The sequence below is a fragment of the Alligator mississippiensis genome, chromosome 8, assembly GCF_030867095.1.
Source record: "Alligator mississippiensis isolate rAllMis1 chromosome 8, rAllMis1, whole genome shotgun sequence".
Classification (NCBI taxonomy): domain Eukaryota; kingdom Metazoa; phylum Chordata; order Crocodylia; family Alligatoridae; genus Alligator; species Alligator mississippiensis.
In genome coordinates this window covers 427,177-440,622 of record NC_081831.1, presented here as the reverse complement: position 1 = coordinate 440,622, position 13,446 = coordinate 427,177, and the positions used below count along the sequence as shown (strand labels likewise).

The 13,446-nt window shown below is 49.9% G+C and overlaps 1 protein-coding gene across 1 annotated transcript; it reads right to left on the bottom strand.

Moving 5' to 3' along the window:
* Window positions 1-1,602: 1,602 nt before the first annotated feature.
* NOTUM (notum, palmitoleoyl-protein carboxylesterase) lies at window positions 1,603-13,331 on the bottom strand. Its single transcript, XM_059731886.1, has 11 exons — window positions 12,654-13,331; window positions 11,858-11,910; window positions 11,315-11,410; window positions 7,784-7,844; window positions 6,756-6,814; window positions 5,263-5,365; window positions 4,564-4,755; window positions 3,792-3,892; window positions 3,531-3,678; window positions 2,847-2,894; window positions 1,603-2,729 (listed from the first exon to the last, which is right to left on the bottom strand). The coding sequence occupies exons 1-11, from the start codon at window positions 13,004-13,006 to the stop codon at window positions 2,423-2,425; spliced, it is 1,521 nt and encodes a 506-aa protein (XP_059587869.1). The 5' UTR covers window positions 13,007-13,331; the 3' UTR covers window positions 1,603-2,422.
* Window positions 13,332-13,446: the final 115 nt, after the last annotated feature.

Below are 13,446 nucleotides of genomic sequence, written 5' to 3'. Positions count from 1 at the left end.
ACTCAAGGTTTCTGTATCTTGAGTCCAGAGAAGGTATTCTGTTCCATCTTTCCTTCTTTAAAAAAATGCTTTGCTTGGATAGAGCTGCGGCTTAGTCCAGATCAAGTTGAACTTGTTCTAACTGGTTGTAAACGTACATTGTCATTGAGCCTGTCTTTGCACAGGAGTCCAGGCTGGTAGGTGGCAAGTGCAGTCCCTAAAACTATTCTGATTTGTGGCAGCTCTGCATGGTCCGCACCACAGTCTCTCTCTAGCATCCAGCACTTTGGAGACTCCCCCTCCAGGCGCAGGTCTCCTGTGCTAGAGGGGCAGGGAGGGTGGCTGCGTTCTGTCCGAGAGGAATCTCCCTTTGGCCCATTTGTCTGCGTGCTGTCAGCGTGGGGGATGTGACCAGAATTGGCCTTTAGGGTCCTACACTAAACTTAAATGGATGTAGTCGTGAACTGTAACCATCTATTAATGAATAAGGTCCACTAAGAGGAAGAAAGGAATGGATAATATCATCTTTATGTTTGATGTTTTAATTTACTTTTCTTATTCTTAGCGTTTCCTCTAAATTGCAAGGCCTAATCACATGATATTTGGAGATGCGTTTCTAGCAGCCACTCTCTACACTGGTTCTAATTTGAATTCATTGATGCATCTTAAATGTGCGACCAGAACTGTTCACACTATTTCAGAGGTCTTACTAATTCTTGCACAATGGTATCAGTAATCTCTGCTGGAAATACTTTGCATATTCTGTCCTAGGATTGCAGTTTTCCTTTTTCATGGCCACGTCACATTAGTGTCTCACTCATTTTGTGGTCGTTTAATACATCTAGATTGTTCTCTTGTTGTTTCCAAGTGATCTTCTAAACTGCAGCAGCAAGTCTCATCATTAGCCCTTCAGCGCAGTGTTACAGTTTGTACCATGACACTGTATCAAGTCGATTACGTCCGTCCTCACTCATCCGTTTCTTCTTGCGCGATACTCCAGTCTTCTGTGGTAATGAAGCCTCCTAACTGTGTGTGATCAGCAGATCTCACTAGAACACTCTTGATTTTTTTCTACCACGTTCACTGTTGAAAATGAGTCCCACATTGGTCCTAGAGGAACTCCACTAGTGGCCTCCATTCAGCTGAGTTGTTCGAATTTCAGCACAACTTTGCCAGTGTTTTGCTTGCCTTTTGTGTGAATTTAAGAAGGAACTGGACTGGCCATCAATTGTTCTCCAGTTTCCATTACGTAGCTAACTTCTACTTACTGTACAGAGACACACGCTCCTTTCCGTTTTTATAGAAGGAACAGATATTCTATTTCCTGCTATGGATGCATCTCCAAAAGATGAGAAAGGAAGGTGGGGGGTTTCCCCCCTCATTTCCCCTCCCTTTATTCAGACTATCCACCCACATGGAACGTCTTCCCCTCTCTCCTGCTAGGACAGTGACCCGGGTGGAGAAGCAGTAACTGGAGTTCATTGCACACCGTGCCCCTCCAGGTGCGGGCGCTGTGTAGGGAGGCAGGGAAGGACTGAGTCCGAGCAGAAGGCCCTGTGCTTGGACCGTGCTACAGCCTTTCCGTTCCAAAAGCAACAATAACAACATACAGCAAGGAAAACATGGGAGTCTAGTAATTATAATAATGTCAATACTGCCCTCGGCCCTCTCCCAAACACAAGCAATCACAAGGAAAACCCATCCAACAGAGCAGCATTTACAACTTTACAAAGACATGTGAGCAGTTCTCCATTCAGCTCTTATAAATATCATTTACATACTAAAATAAATATGTCCACATTGCCAAAGTAGCAAGAGGTTTTTCATTATTTAAAAAAAATATGTTACAAAACAATATCATTAATTTTATATTTCTTGCTTATTTTTAAAAAAATTAAGTAATAAAAAAGTCATCTTATAAAATAATAAAGAAGTAAATTGAGTATAAGTGTCCATTCCTAGCACGTGTCCTTGGTTGTACATTGCATTACATTATGATTTGCAGACCTCCAGGAAGTCATGTGATCTTTCCTTCATTTCTAATTGGACAAAGAAATCCAGTGCTTTTTTTCACCACGCGTAGTAAGTCTGTGATGTGAAAAATTCATGGCAAGGGTAAAAGCCTCTTAGCTCTGAGGAAGGTTCTCACCACTGGGGTTTATGGCTTTGCTGCTATCTGCACCAGACCACCTTGTGTAACGTGGAAGGAGCTTCTGGCTGGCCAAGACGGGGCCACGGAGTGTAGAGGTAACGAGTTATTTAGTCCAATAGCGTAAGCAAGAATCCATTCATTTTTTCTTGACACATCCTAAGTGTGCAAGTGAGTGCGCATGTGTGTATGTAAGCATGTCTGTGTGAGATTGAGAGGGGGCTAGCGGGGCTGGGAGAGGGACTTAGAGGCTCCTCCTGATCTGGTCAGTCCACCTCTTCACGCTGGACCCTCCTAGCTACCACTGCTCAGCATCCCCAGGAGTTTACTGGGCTCCAGGCCCTGCTGCTGTGCCATCTTCTGGACATCAAAGCCCATGTGCATAAGGAACTGTATCACGTTCATCTCCTGCCCTGTGAACTGGTCCCGGATGGTAGGGCAGGAGGGGTTACAGTGGGGCCACGGGCAGCTGTCAATCAGATGGATTGGGCACCCTTTCAGAGGGGCTTTCCCATTTTTGTTGCTCTCATGGAGGCTGCGGTCCCAGCAGTGCAGGGCGCGAGGTAAGGAGGTCCCTTTCACCTGGATGTCTGTCCAGTGACTGCAAAAAAAAAAAATCAAACCATACAGATGGTATCAGTGGGGTCAGGACGTCAGGACTACCAGTTCCTTTGCATGTTAGCTCCTAGCCCTTTGGACTCCACAAAGCAATACTTACTTGCGTGTAATGATCTCGTGGGACAAACAGGCTGGAGCAAAGCTAGCACTGAAGAGAAAGAACAAGGATGAGGCCTGTTGTAAAGACAGCAGCACGATACTCTCACAGATCCACCCCTTACTAGCTAGCGACTGGCATGTGCTGTTCCTGGTAGACTGCTCAGATGCCGCTGTTGATGGGGATCAACAAGAACCTGAAGACTTGAGCAGGGTGAGGGTTTCAGACTGTCTGGAACACCACCACCCAATTACCTGAGTGCATCTCATAGCTGCTCTGGGGACTGAAAAATTACTGTTCTGGTATCTAAGGTAGGCTAGAGGGTTTGCTTTATGCTTTCACTTGTTGTCTGGATGTTGTGTGATCTGTGTTTCTTAAAACATCCCTAACAGGGTGATGGTGGGCAACAGTGATGAGAGATGAATCTCTGGCCTCACTTGGAAATGGGAAGTAGAAAAGTGGTATCCTTAAAATTAGCACAGGGAGTTTGGAGCCTGAAGTCTGCTGCTGAACTCCACTTACTCATTCTTTTCAGAAGTCATAAGAACAAGATTCCTGAAGTAAATTGGGCAGATACCAGATTTATCACACTGGGATCTGCAGAGCACCTGAGAGCCTTCCAGGAACCGTTAATGCAAGACGTGTCTTAGAAAAATAACATCCAGCTTTTTGCACTGCAGTACTCACACTACATCCTTCAGGGTATTCCTCAGCTCCCGACCCAGGTTCTGGATGTAGAGCCACTGGCCCTCCTGGACCGGCTGTCCAGTTAGATGCACGTTGTCTACAGTGAGCTGGGCTTCATCAAAGAGCCACTGTACCACAAAGACTGGACCTGGTAAGAAAACAACGGAGAGAGTGTTTGTCAAGTTAGCAGCACTGAAGGAAGACCCTTCCAAGGGGACATTTTAGATTCTTGGGCAGTGAGATCTTTCTTCACACACTTACATCGAAGAGTGGGATAAATTTTATAGCCAAAGAAGCAATTCCACTCCTCTCCTTCCTTAAATTGCACTCTGCAGCGTTCAGGAACAATGCCATTCCAGTACCTGAAAGAGCAACGTGGGGAGGGAGGATTTATCATGATGCCATCTCATCAGGCCTCCCCCCTGCACCCAGCAGTTCTGTTCTCTGATATTGCGTTCTGTACACGAGAACGTTGGGGCTCTTGCTGGCTGCAGCTGGAAGGTCCTCTGTGCAGAGTCAAACATTTAACTTGCAGAGCCCTTCAGAGAACAGAACAAGCCTTTCCTGATGCAGCCAAAAATGCAAGCAGGTGTGAACTGTGGTTCTGAACAAAAACATGACCACTGGCAGGCAAGGAGGAGAGATGCATCTCCGTTATGTTCTGGAGATGGACTGGTTGCCTTTTCCATAACGTGCTTATGATCCTTGGCTACAGCAGGCGCCCTTGTGTAACAACTACATGCTGTAGGGATGCAATACTAGAGAGAGAGCAGTTTCCATTTTTTAACAACCTGTGTCTGTCGGGTCCCATCAGTGTATTGTGTATGTCTGCAGTATCACACAATCTCTGGAATGCATCTTAAATGTGCTCGTGCCTTCCTTTAGAAATTCATCAGCAAAGGATGAGGCAGTAGACAGATACCTGATAACTATCAGAATTGGAGGAGTACTGGAAAGGTGTCTGAGGCCTGCCTCAGGAGCTCTCCTCACCCAAAGCTCTTGGGAAAGGGTAGTTTAGCATATTTTCTTGTACCTGATTCCTCTCCTGATGGCTTCTGTGGGGGCACAGGTTATGGTATCAATACAGTCAGTTCTACGATACTGTTTATTGTCCAGGAACCAGCCAGAGTCTGCCAACCCTCGAACCTGAATTCCTTGATAACCCATCTCCTCCAGCTGTTCTGCTACTCGATCCACATTCAGAAGCACTCCAGTCCCCCCAGCACTGCAAGGATAAGGTCCACAATTCAGTCATAGAGAAGACACAGCTGCAAGCCCGCTTGTTCCCATACCACATGCTTTCACTATTCTAATGCACTGAGCAATCAACCCCATCAGAAATGGAATAGACAAGTCACAGCCAGCAAGTTATTTCTTCACGTCATCAAAGACGTTGCATTAAAAATTATGCTAGATAATAGGCACTCAGCTGCTCAAAACTGAAAAAGCCTTGAAATCTGGGGACATTTTCCTTCTCTTCTCTTGCTGTGCAAGTTTCTTTCTCCTTAAATAAATTCCTCTGGGTTTCCTACACCATCCCCTTGTGTGCAGCTTATTAGAAAAAGAGATGGAGAGTGGATGCTTATGCGAGCTCCTGCATTGCTTGTGGCAGCACGACCTGCCCCCAGAGGCTTGGAGCCAAGCACTGTGAGCTCCCCTAACAATAGTGCTCTGCCCCTGTTCTTGCTCCTTGTTTGTTTGCTGTAGGATGGTCGCATATACAAGCACATACCTGCTTCCTGCCAGCAGCAGCACCTTTGCATTGCTAAGGCCTTTTCCCACCAGCTCCTTTATAACCTCTTGTATGATGAGAGCTCCCATGAAGGCATATTCACCTGGAAAAGAGAGCTCACCATCAACAGCACTGTCTGACATCCAACCCAAGAAGTCTGTCTGTATCCCATGTATGCTCATGAGCTTAAAGGCAGGTAGATTGCAATGAGAGTATTCTATCACAAGGAGCCTTCCTACAGTAATATTTACAAATTGGTAAATATGGAAGATTTTAGTTTCAATGGAAATAAAAGCAAGTCGGGCAAGTCCTGGGACCCTTCCTTAGCACAGGTTGACCAGTGCACCTGTGTCCCGATTTACTGCATCCCCTGCCATTCCAGTCCTGAATACCAGGCAGAAAGTTTCATCTTCCAAGGCTGCAAAGTACATTACAGATGTCTTCCACCCCATTACTGAAATACAGCCACCACTGGCATGAGAGACAGCAGCAGCTGCTTACCTGTTGCACAGCAAGGCCAAGTGAAAAAGAAAACATCCAGTTGAAACAACAGGAGCGATTTAGAAAGGCAAAATATCTCCTAATTTAAATCAGAATCTGATCCCTGTTCTTGCAAAAAGTATCATAGGCGTCCATAAGTGTTCGGGCTCTCAGATGTACGCCTCAGTTGAATGATGGTGCATCCACCAGCCCAGGCCCTGTCCCCAGGGCAGAGAGAGGTATTCAGCCTGCAGAAACTCCAGTACTGCTTGTAGCACAGGGGTCAGATTCTTCTGTTATACTGGTATGCCTCTGCAGTAACTCCAGTAAGGTCAGTGGAAATGCAGCAGAGGAAGCGAGTGGTTTTCTGCAGAGGACTCGCATCCAAGAATCAATCCTGTTTAGCTTATAAGGCTGAAGAACGCACTGTCCTGGGTTAGCATGGCTCACGTGCTGGCAGCTAAAAACCTTTACTTTAATCTGCATATGGAATCCCTCCTCAAGGTGTGCCAGGGCGATGTCACAATGTTGACATAGGGATACAGTAGTGTGGGGATGAAAAATAAGCATTATCTTATTACGATGCACCATTTTTTGTCTTGCAGGCCAAACTGCAAAAGCAGGTCTTGCCCAGTGTGTGCTGACTTTCTGAAAGGGCCACGTGTCCATTGGGTGCAGCCTCCCATGTCAGAGTGAGAAGATGTGTGTCATAAGTCATGGTGCTTTAGCCCCTCTTTCTAACTTGCAGTATGTACGAGGAGTGGGAAGTTAATCTAAAAGGAAAGGCCACTGCAGGAACTCTGGATACACCCAGTTGCCACAGCCTGTCTGTCTCTCTGTACAGTCACGACATGGAGTACTAAAGAGTCTGGGTCGTGTTGTCTGGAAGCTACTTTTTATTTTCCTTAGTAGGAAAAAACCCTTCCCTCATTCACGTAATTTCAGACAAATCTGGCTGTATCACTTCATACGTTATGTCTGTTTGGCAGCAACAGCCCATCAGCAGCACTTACTTTTTTCCGACTTGGAAGAGGCACCACTCCAAACGTCGCTTGAGCAATAGGGGATGAAACTGCAAGAGATGAAAAGTATGTGAGCCCTGATGTTCCCTGGGGAGGGAGGAGATGACACTGGGGTCAAGGAACTGGAAGGAACCTTAGTGCCAGAGGGAGGGGAAGGGACCATTTTATTGTCCAGTGAAATGGACACTTGGGTACTCACAGGAATGATCAACACAAGTAACAGTTAGAGCTGCATTTTACCCTTTTGGCTCTTAGTAAATTTACTGTCCTAAATCAGCAAAATGCAAATCAATCATATTGTCTCATGGTGACATGCCCTAGGCTGGGGGACCAAACACAAGCCTTTATTCTGATCCTGTTCTTCCACAGACTGCCTGTGGGGTCAAGGCAAGACACTTTCTTTCTCCCTCTGTGCTTCAATTTCCCCATCTGTAAAATTAAGAAAATCACCTGCCATGTGCATGCGCTAAACTTGTCGTGGTCTCTGCTTAGACTGCCCTTATTTGCCTTCTCAGACAGCAGTTATCATCCATCTCTACTACTTTCCCCCCTTGCAGTATAATTGCAGGGGGTCTTTGTACATGCACACATGACTAACCTTCCTCTCTATCCCATGTCCATTTAGAATTAGCTAGCAACAGGCTTTGAAATGTTATTTTCCAATTTCTTTCTTGGGGGATGGCTCCTAAGGCCTCCTAATATCCCCAGTTTTTCCTGAGCCTCATAATTAGGTGGGCCCATCCCTCCAGCTGGGCTGGACACAAGCACCTCTGGGCCCATTTGCAGGGAAGCCGGAGCAGGATACTGTAGAAGAATGCCCCTTGGCAATGGCGAGTCATGTTACCCGCCTCTATAGCACTCTGTGCCTTCACTGGCCTAGAAAGCAGGCAACTACATTTGCACAGTCTGTTTTTCATCTGTACATCCTGTCTGGGGTGTAATCCCCTCCCCTCCTCTCCTCTCCTCTCCCACAGCCTGCCAGACATCATTTCTAGAGTAAAGTTTGTTTCCCTCCTTACACCATGTTTGCATTCCACCAGTGCGGGTTTTCTTCTGGCTGTGATGACAGGATCCCAGTTCCTGTAGATGGAGGGAAAGAAAATGTACAGTTGATCCAATTTTAAAGCAATACAATCCGATTTTAAATACAGTCAGATTTTAAAGCAACAGGAACAAGCCTGATGTGGGGCTCTGGCCAGACAGAAAAGGAACATACACTGGGAAAGCCATTAGTGCAGTGGGAGGAAGAGAGAGGAGCTCTTTTAAGCCTGCATTTGGATGGATGCAATTTTCAGCCCTTGCTTCATGCCAGAGGTGAAGGCCAACACTTTGAGAAGCATTTTTATCTCAGGCCGGAGGAGAAAAGCTAAAGCTCTCATACAAAATGTCTGTTTTCCCTAAACCCAAAGTTCTGGCAAGTGAAGTCCAGCACTAATAACCACTGTGACAGAGAGACACCTAGATTTATAGCTAATCCTAACTCATAAATAATGCAAGAGAAGACAGAGGCTCCTAGTCCTATGCTGATTGAGTAATCTTGTGGTTCATGGAGGTGTGGGATTCATGATGTTGACTCCATCTCCTAAAGCACAATAAAAGATGCTGAAAGTACAATAAACTCTTCCCTCATGTTATGTTTTCAGACAGATAATTCCTGTGGTTTCCCAAGGGGTGTTATGCAGTGGTGGATGGGGGGACGAGGGGGAGGAAGGTGGAGCCTGTGTAATGCCAGATAGGAGGGCATGGGAGGCCCAGAAACTTGCAGCTTGGCCTCCTCTCCACAGCAGTTTCAAGTCCCCAGTGATAGAACCCATCCCTTCGTAGACAAATAAGCAGACCTGAACACACTGCATGAGGGAGTGCATGTGTCTTGCAAGTCATTCACTGACAGACCAGGAATACTGTACAAAAACCATTATGAGGCAAGCACCCTTTACACTGAGACTGGTTTTAAGAGGGGCTCTGACTCCAAAAGCTCCAGAAAGGCTGACACTGGACACAGAGGTACACTGGGGGAGAGCTAGGGGATAGCATACAGAGGGCTGAACACAAAGCGGCCCCAGCGCAACATCCGTCAGTGTGCAGAGAAGCCCATTCTCAGTTGTGCGGGCTGCCCAAACACTGTTCAGACATGCCAGGAGCTAAGTTGTCCCCCAAAGCAGCCCAGAATTAGAGAAGTACAACGCGATGTATAACCTCCCTCACTCCCCACACCTTGTGCTTTATCTTTTGTGCTGAACTTCCTGAAAAACACTGCCCGGAAGCTGGCTCACAGACAGAGCAAAGGGTTGGAAGCCTGGAGACACAGAAGGAAAGAGTCATGGGGAGATTTGAAAAGACAGTGATGTCCACACTCTGAGAAGATAGAATAAAATTAAAGAACCCAAAGAAGAAAACAAGTGCTAGGAGGAAAGAGGCACAGAGGAGAAAGACACGCACACACACATGCATAAAGGAGAGAGGAGAGTGCTAATCCTAACTCTGCACTTAGATGACATCTGTCTTTTGTTCAAGGACCTACAGGATGGGTAATCTGTTTTTCTAGAAATCTATCTAGAGCTCCAAACATCAAGGATCATTCACCCCATTTTGCAAAAGGGGAGCGATGAAATAAAGATGTGGATACATGAGACGTCAGACAACAAGAAAAGAAAACTGCAGGAATTGCTTCCAATGCTATGGGGAGCTGAGCGCAAGAGCCGACGGCCCCAGGAACGATCTACTCCGTGCCAGGCAGGCAGTGCAAAGCGGATACGTTCTGATTGAAAAGGGCCAACGGAAAGTTCTGTGTGGAGAGAGATTACTGCTGGCATGGAGCAGGCAGAAGCAAATCCACTTGCCTGATCCAGCGCAGCTATACTTCTCCTGGGCCAGTGGCACAATTTAGAACAGCACATCAGCTGGTGGTAAAGAATCAAAGCCACAGTGCCACCTGGGCTGCCTTTGCCTCTCCCCTGCACTCAACACAGCTCAGGCACAGGAGGCAATGAAGGCCAGATTCGCTAAGTGACAGTGGGTGTGTCTACACGAGACACTAAGTGAGCAGTAGCCTGCAGGGCAGAAACCATGCTAATACGCTACTGTGTAGTAGTATTAGGCTATTGCGCTGTTGGGGTCATTAAAATGCCGTGGGCTGGCACTGCCTTGCAGTAGTGCCGCAGTAGTGCCAGTTACTGCGCATTGATTCAGTACATGGTTATATAAGCACTAAACTTAATGCACAGTAACTATGGCACATTAATGAATGTGTAGACACTTCCGGTGCGTACCACTAAATACGCACTGTCTTAACAGATCCTGCTGTTTGCTTAGAAGTGCATGTTAGATGGAAATGCCAACAAAGGCTCAGCTCTTCCTGACCCTTTGAAGGGGTCTCTGGGAGGAAATCAGTGTGAGGATCCCACTCTGGAGACCCCCAGCATCCTACTGGGGACCAGGACGGAGGGCAATATGTCAATACACTGGGCAGACATCTGACAACTGTACTAATCCCAAGAAGTCAAGGCCAGTGGGGACAGCACTGTGCCTCTGCACCAGCTCTGGCTCCTTGGCATAATTGCCATGGTCTCCTCCAAGCCATAGCTGCTTCGGGTGGGGAGGAGCCCCCTTTCCTCAAGTTCTTCTCATTGAATATGTACCCTGGACCACATTTTGGAAGTTACTTGTACATTCAGAACTGATCAAGCCACTTATTCGTGTGTTCTCGTCACACATAATTACACCATGGAACTCATTGCCACAGGTGCTGTTGAGGGCATGAATTTAGCAAGTTTTAAACAAGGATTTGACATTTATCTAAACAGTAAGGACATCCAGAGTTATGAACTAATATTAAAGAAGTATGAAAGGGGACATAAAACCTTTGGTTTCAAGCCTTAGCCCAATCTTTAGCTATTAGGAATTAGAAGAAGACATTCAAAGGGGCAGATTTTCCACATCTGCCAACTACGGAGTTTCTGGCACCTTCTTATGCAGCAGCCGATGCCTGTCATTGCTGGGGAGAGGATATGGGGCGAGGAGACCACGGGTCTGGCAAAAGCTGTAATTAGGTGATATTCCTCCTCTATTTCAAGGATGCAAAGGTCTGCAGTGGCCTGAGTCGTTACCGTCCTGTAGTTAACGTATATTTCCCAGAAGCAAGAATCTCAATCCTGGGGGCAGCAAACGGAAGTGACAGCTGGCCGGGACAGAAGGCTTGTAAGCAAGGCCTGCCACTTTGGCCGGGGTAAGAGGTAAACTTTCTTAGAGAAAGGGGAACATTGGAGCTTGCACTGTACTGTGCTGGGGCAGGCGTGGAAACACGCTTTAGTAATTTGCCTGGTAAAGGTACAGTTAATTCATGTGCAAATAAGTGCCTATTACACATGTTAACTTCTGAGCAGGAGCAGTTATGAGCAAGTGCCTTGTACTTTGGGAGGGACCCACGTATGCTACACTACGAAGTCCAGTGAAACCCTCCTTCCCCTCCCGCTCAGTCTTTTTGTAGTTGTCTGCAGAGTTGGTGCAAGGGATAACAGTGTTCCCACCCCGATCAAAGAAAGAATACTTACCAGTTTTGGTGAGAGGCCACTCGTTGGAGCTCATCAGCCTCCTCATTGTATCATAGCGGGTATTGCAGTTCTCTCTGTTGAAGCAGTACCATCCACCTGTGCCACGAGAAAAAATAATTGTCACCAGTACTTGCTGTCGTTTTGCTTGAGGAAAGAGTGGCAAAGCAGGGCGCACAGACGTGAACCTGCGCAGTGGCACCGGGCACTCCCAGGCTGAGATGAATGGTGCAAGCAGCAGGCAGAATAAGTGGCCGAAAGCAGCCGCTGGGCCAAGTCGCTTTGACTAGTCAGGTGGGTAGTTAGGGCCCTAGCAGGTTCACCAAGTCCCTGGGCAGCAGAGGCACGAAAAGCGTGTGGTGGAAAGGATGGAGATGTTGGTTATACAGAGACAGCTGGGGCGCGGGCCCCTGCACACAGGCACACGCAGGCTCTGCTCAGCCTTTGAAGAAAGCAGCTGGGTAGCTTCCCCCACCCCACCTCTTCCTTCACAAGGGAGGCTAACATGCTGGCACTGTCCTGAAGCGAAAAAGAACCGCGGCTTACCTTCCAGGAACAGCAGCCACCGTCTACTGCCTTTTGATTCTTTGAGGTAGTAGCTAAAGCAAAAATAAACAGAAGGCAGCGGGAAATTAATTAGGGAGGCTGGCTTGCTTAACCACAAGCTCTTTGATACACCAACTCATTATAATATCAAGAGGGTTACATAAAATATTTGGTTAAAGAACAAGAGAAAGAGGATGGCTGTCAGAAGAGTTCCAAGCAGCCTGATCAAAGGGCTTTCCCGGGGACCCTGAGCCAGGCACAGTGACTTTTATCTCTCTCCAAAATAAATGCATTAAATAAATTCTTAGCATTCCTAAGACTTTCCAGGCAGGAAAGAGTTATTCCACCTGTTGCCGGCTGCGGTCTCGGCGGCGGCCGCGCGGTGGGAGCAGAGAGTGGGCGCGGGCCGGGCCGGGGCGGCAGGACTTTGTTTCGAGGCGGCCGAGCGGGAAGAGGAGCAGGAGCGCGGCGCGGCGCGGCGCGAACAGCCCGTGCTAGCTCCCCGGCATCTCGGCTCCCACGGGCGGATCTTAGGGCCCTTTGCGGACGTGGATAAGCATTCTCCTCCCCACCCCGCCCGCCCGCCCGCCCGCAGCCACGAGCCGAGGCCCGGCGCCCGGCGACAGGCGTCTCGTCCTCCCGACAGCGGGTCGCGGCCGCACGCACGCCTGCCTCCCCAGGGTGCTGGAGCGGGGGCCGGGCTGGGGCGGGCAGCGACGCCCTGGCCGCGGGGGGCCCGCTGCGCCGGGGCCGGGGCCGGGGCCGGGGCCGGGGTCGCGGAGGGCAGGGCACTCACCCGGCCGGGCTGCCGTCGTTGCAGGTGACCGAGCTGTTGTGCAGGAGGTGGAGCCGCAGCTCGTGCTGCAGGTTCTGTGCCGAGCAGGGGTAGAGCGACTGCGCCAGGCTCTTGATCTGAGCCATGAAGCTGTCCATGTTGCCCTCCACGGCGGTGAAGTCCAGCGGGAAGCTCTCCACGGGCTGCCCGGCCGCCTCGCTCCGTTCCCGCGCCGCCGCCCCGGGCTGCTGCTGCTGCTGCCCCTGCCCCTGCCCCTGCCCCTGCCCCCGCCGCCGCCAGCTCTTCCTGCCCGCGCCGCCCGGCAGCAGCCCCAGCAGCAGCAGCAGCAGCACCGGCACGGCGCCCGTGCCCATCGCGGCGGCGGACACCTGCGGGCGGAGCGCAGGGAGCGCGAGCGGAGCGGAGCGGAGCGGGGCGGCCGCCCCGCCGGGGCCGGGGCTGGGGGCTGGCCGGCGCCTGCTGCCGCCTGGCCGAGGGAGGCGAGGCAGGGCAGGGCAGGGCAGGGCAAGGCAGGGCAGGGCAGGGCAGGGCGGTGTGGCCGGTCCGCCCCGCTGCAGTGGGCGGCGAGCGGCGCGGGGCGTAGTTAGCGGCCGGCGGCGGGTCCCGGCTCGGCTCGGCGCGGACCCGCCAACCTGCCGCAGGGGCACGGAGTGCGCGGGCAGCCCGCCCCGCCGGGGGCGCCGCCAGCCCGGCCGCCGCGTGGGGCAGCCGCCGGCCGGCCCGGCCCGGCCCGGCCCGGCCCGGCCTCCTCCCCCTCCATGGCGGCGGGGGGGCGCGGAGCAGCCCCGGTTCC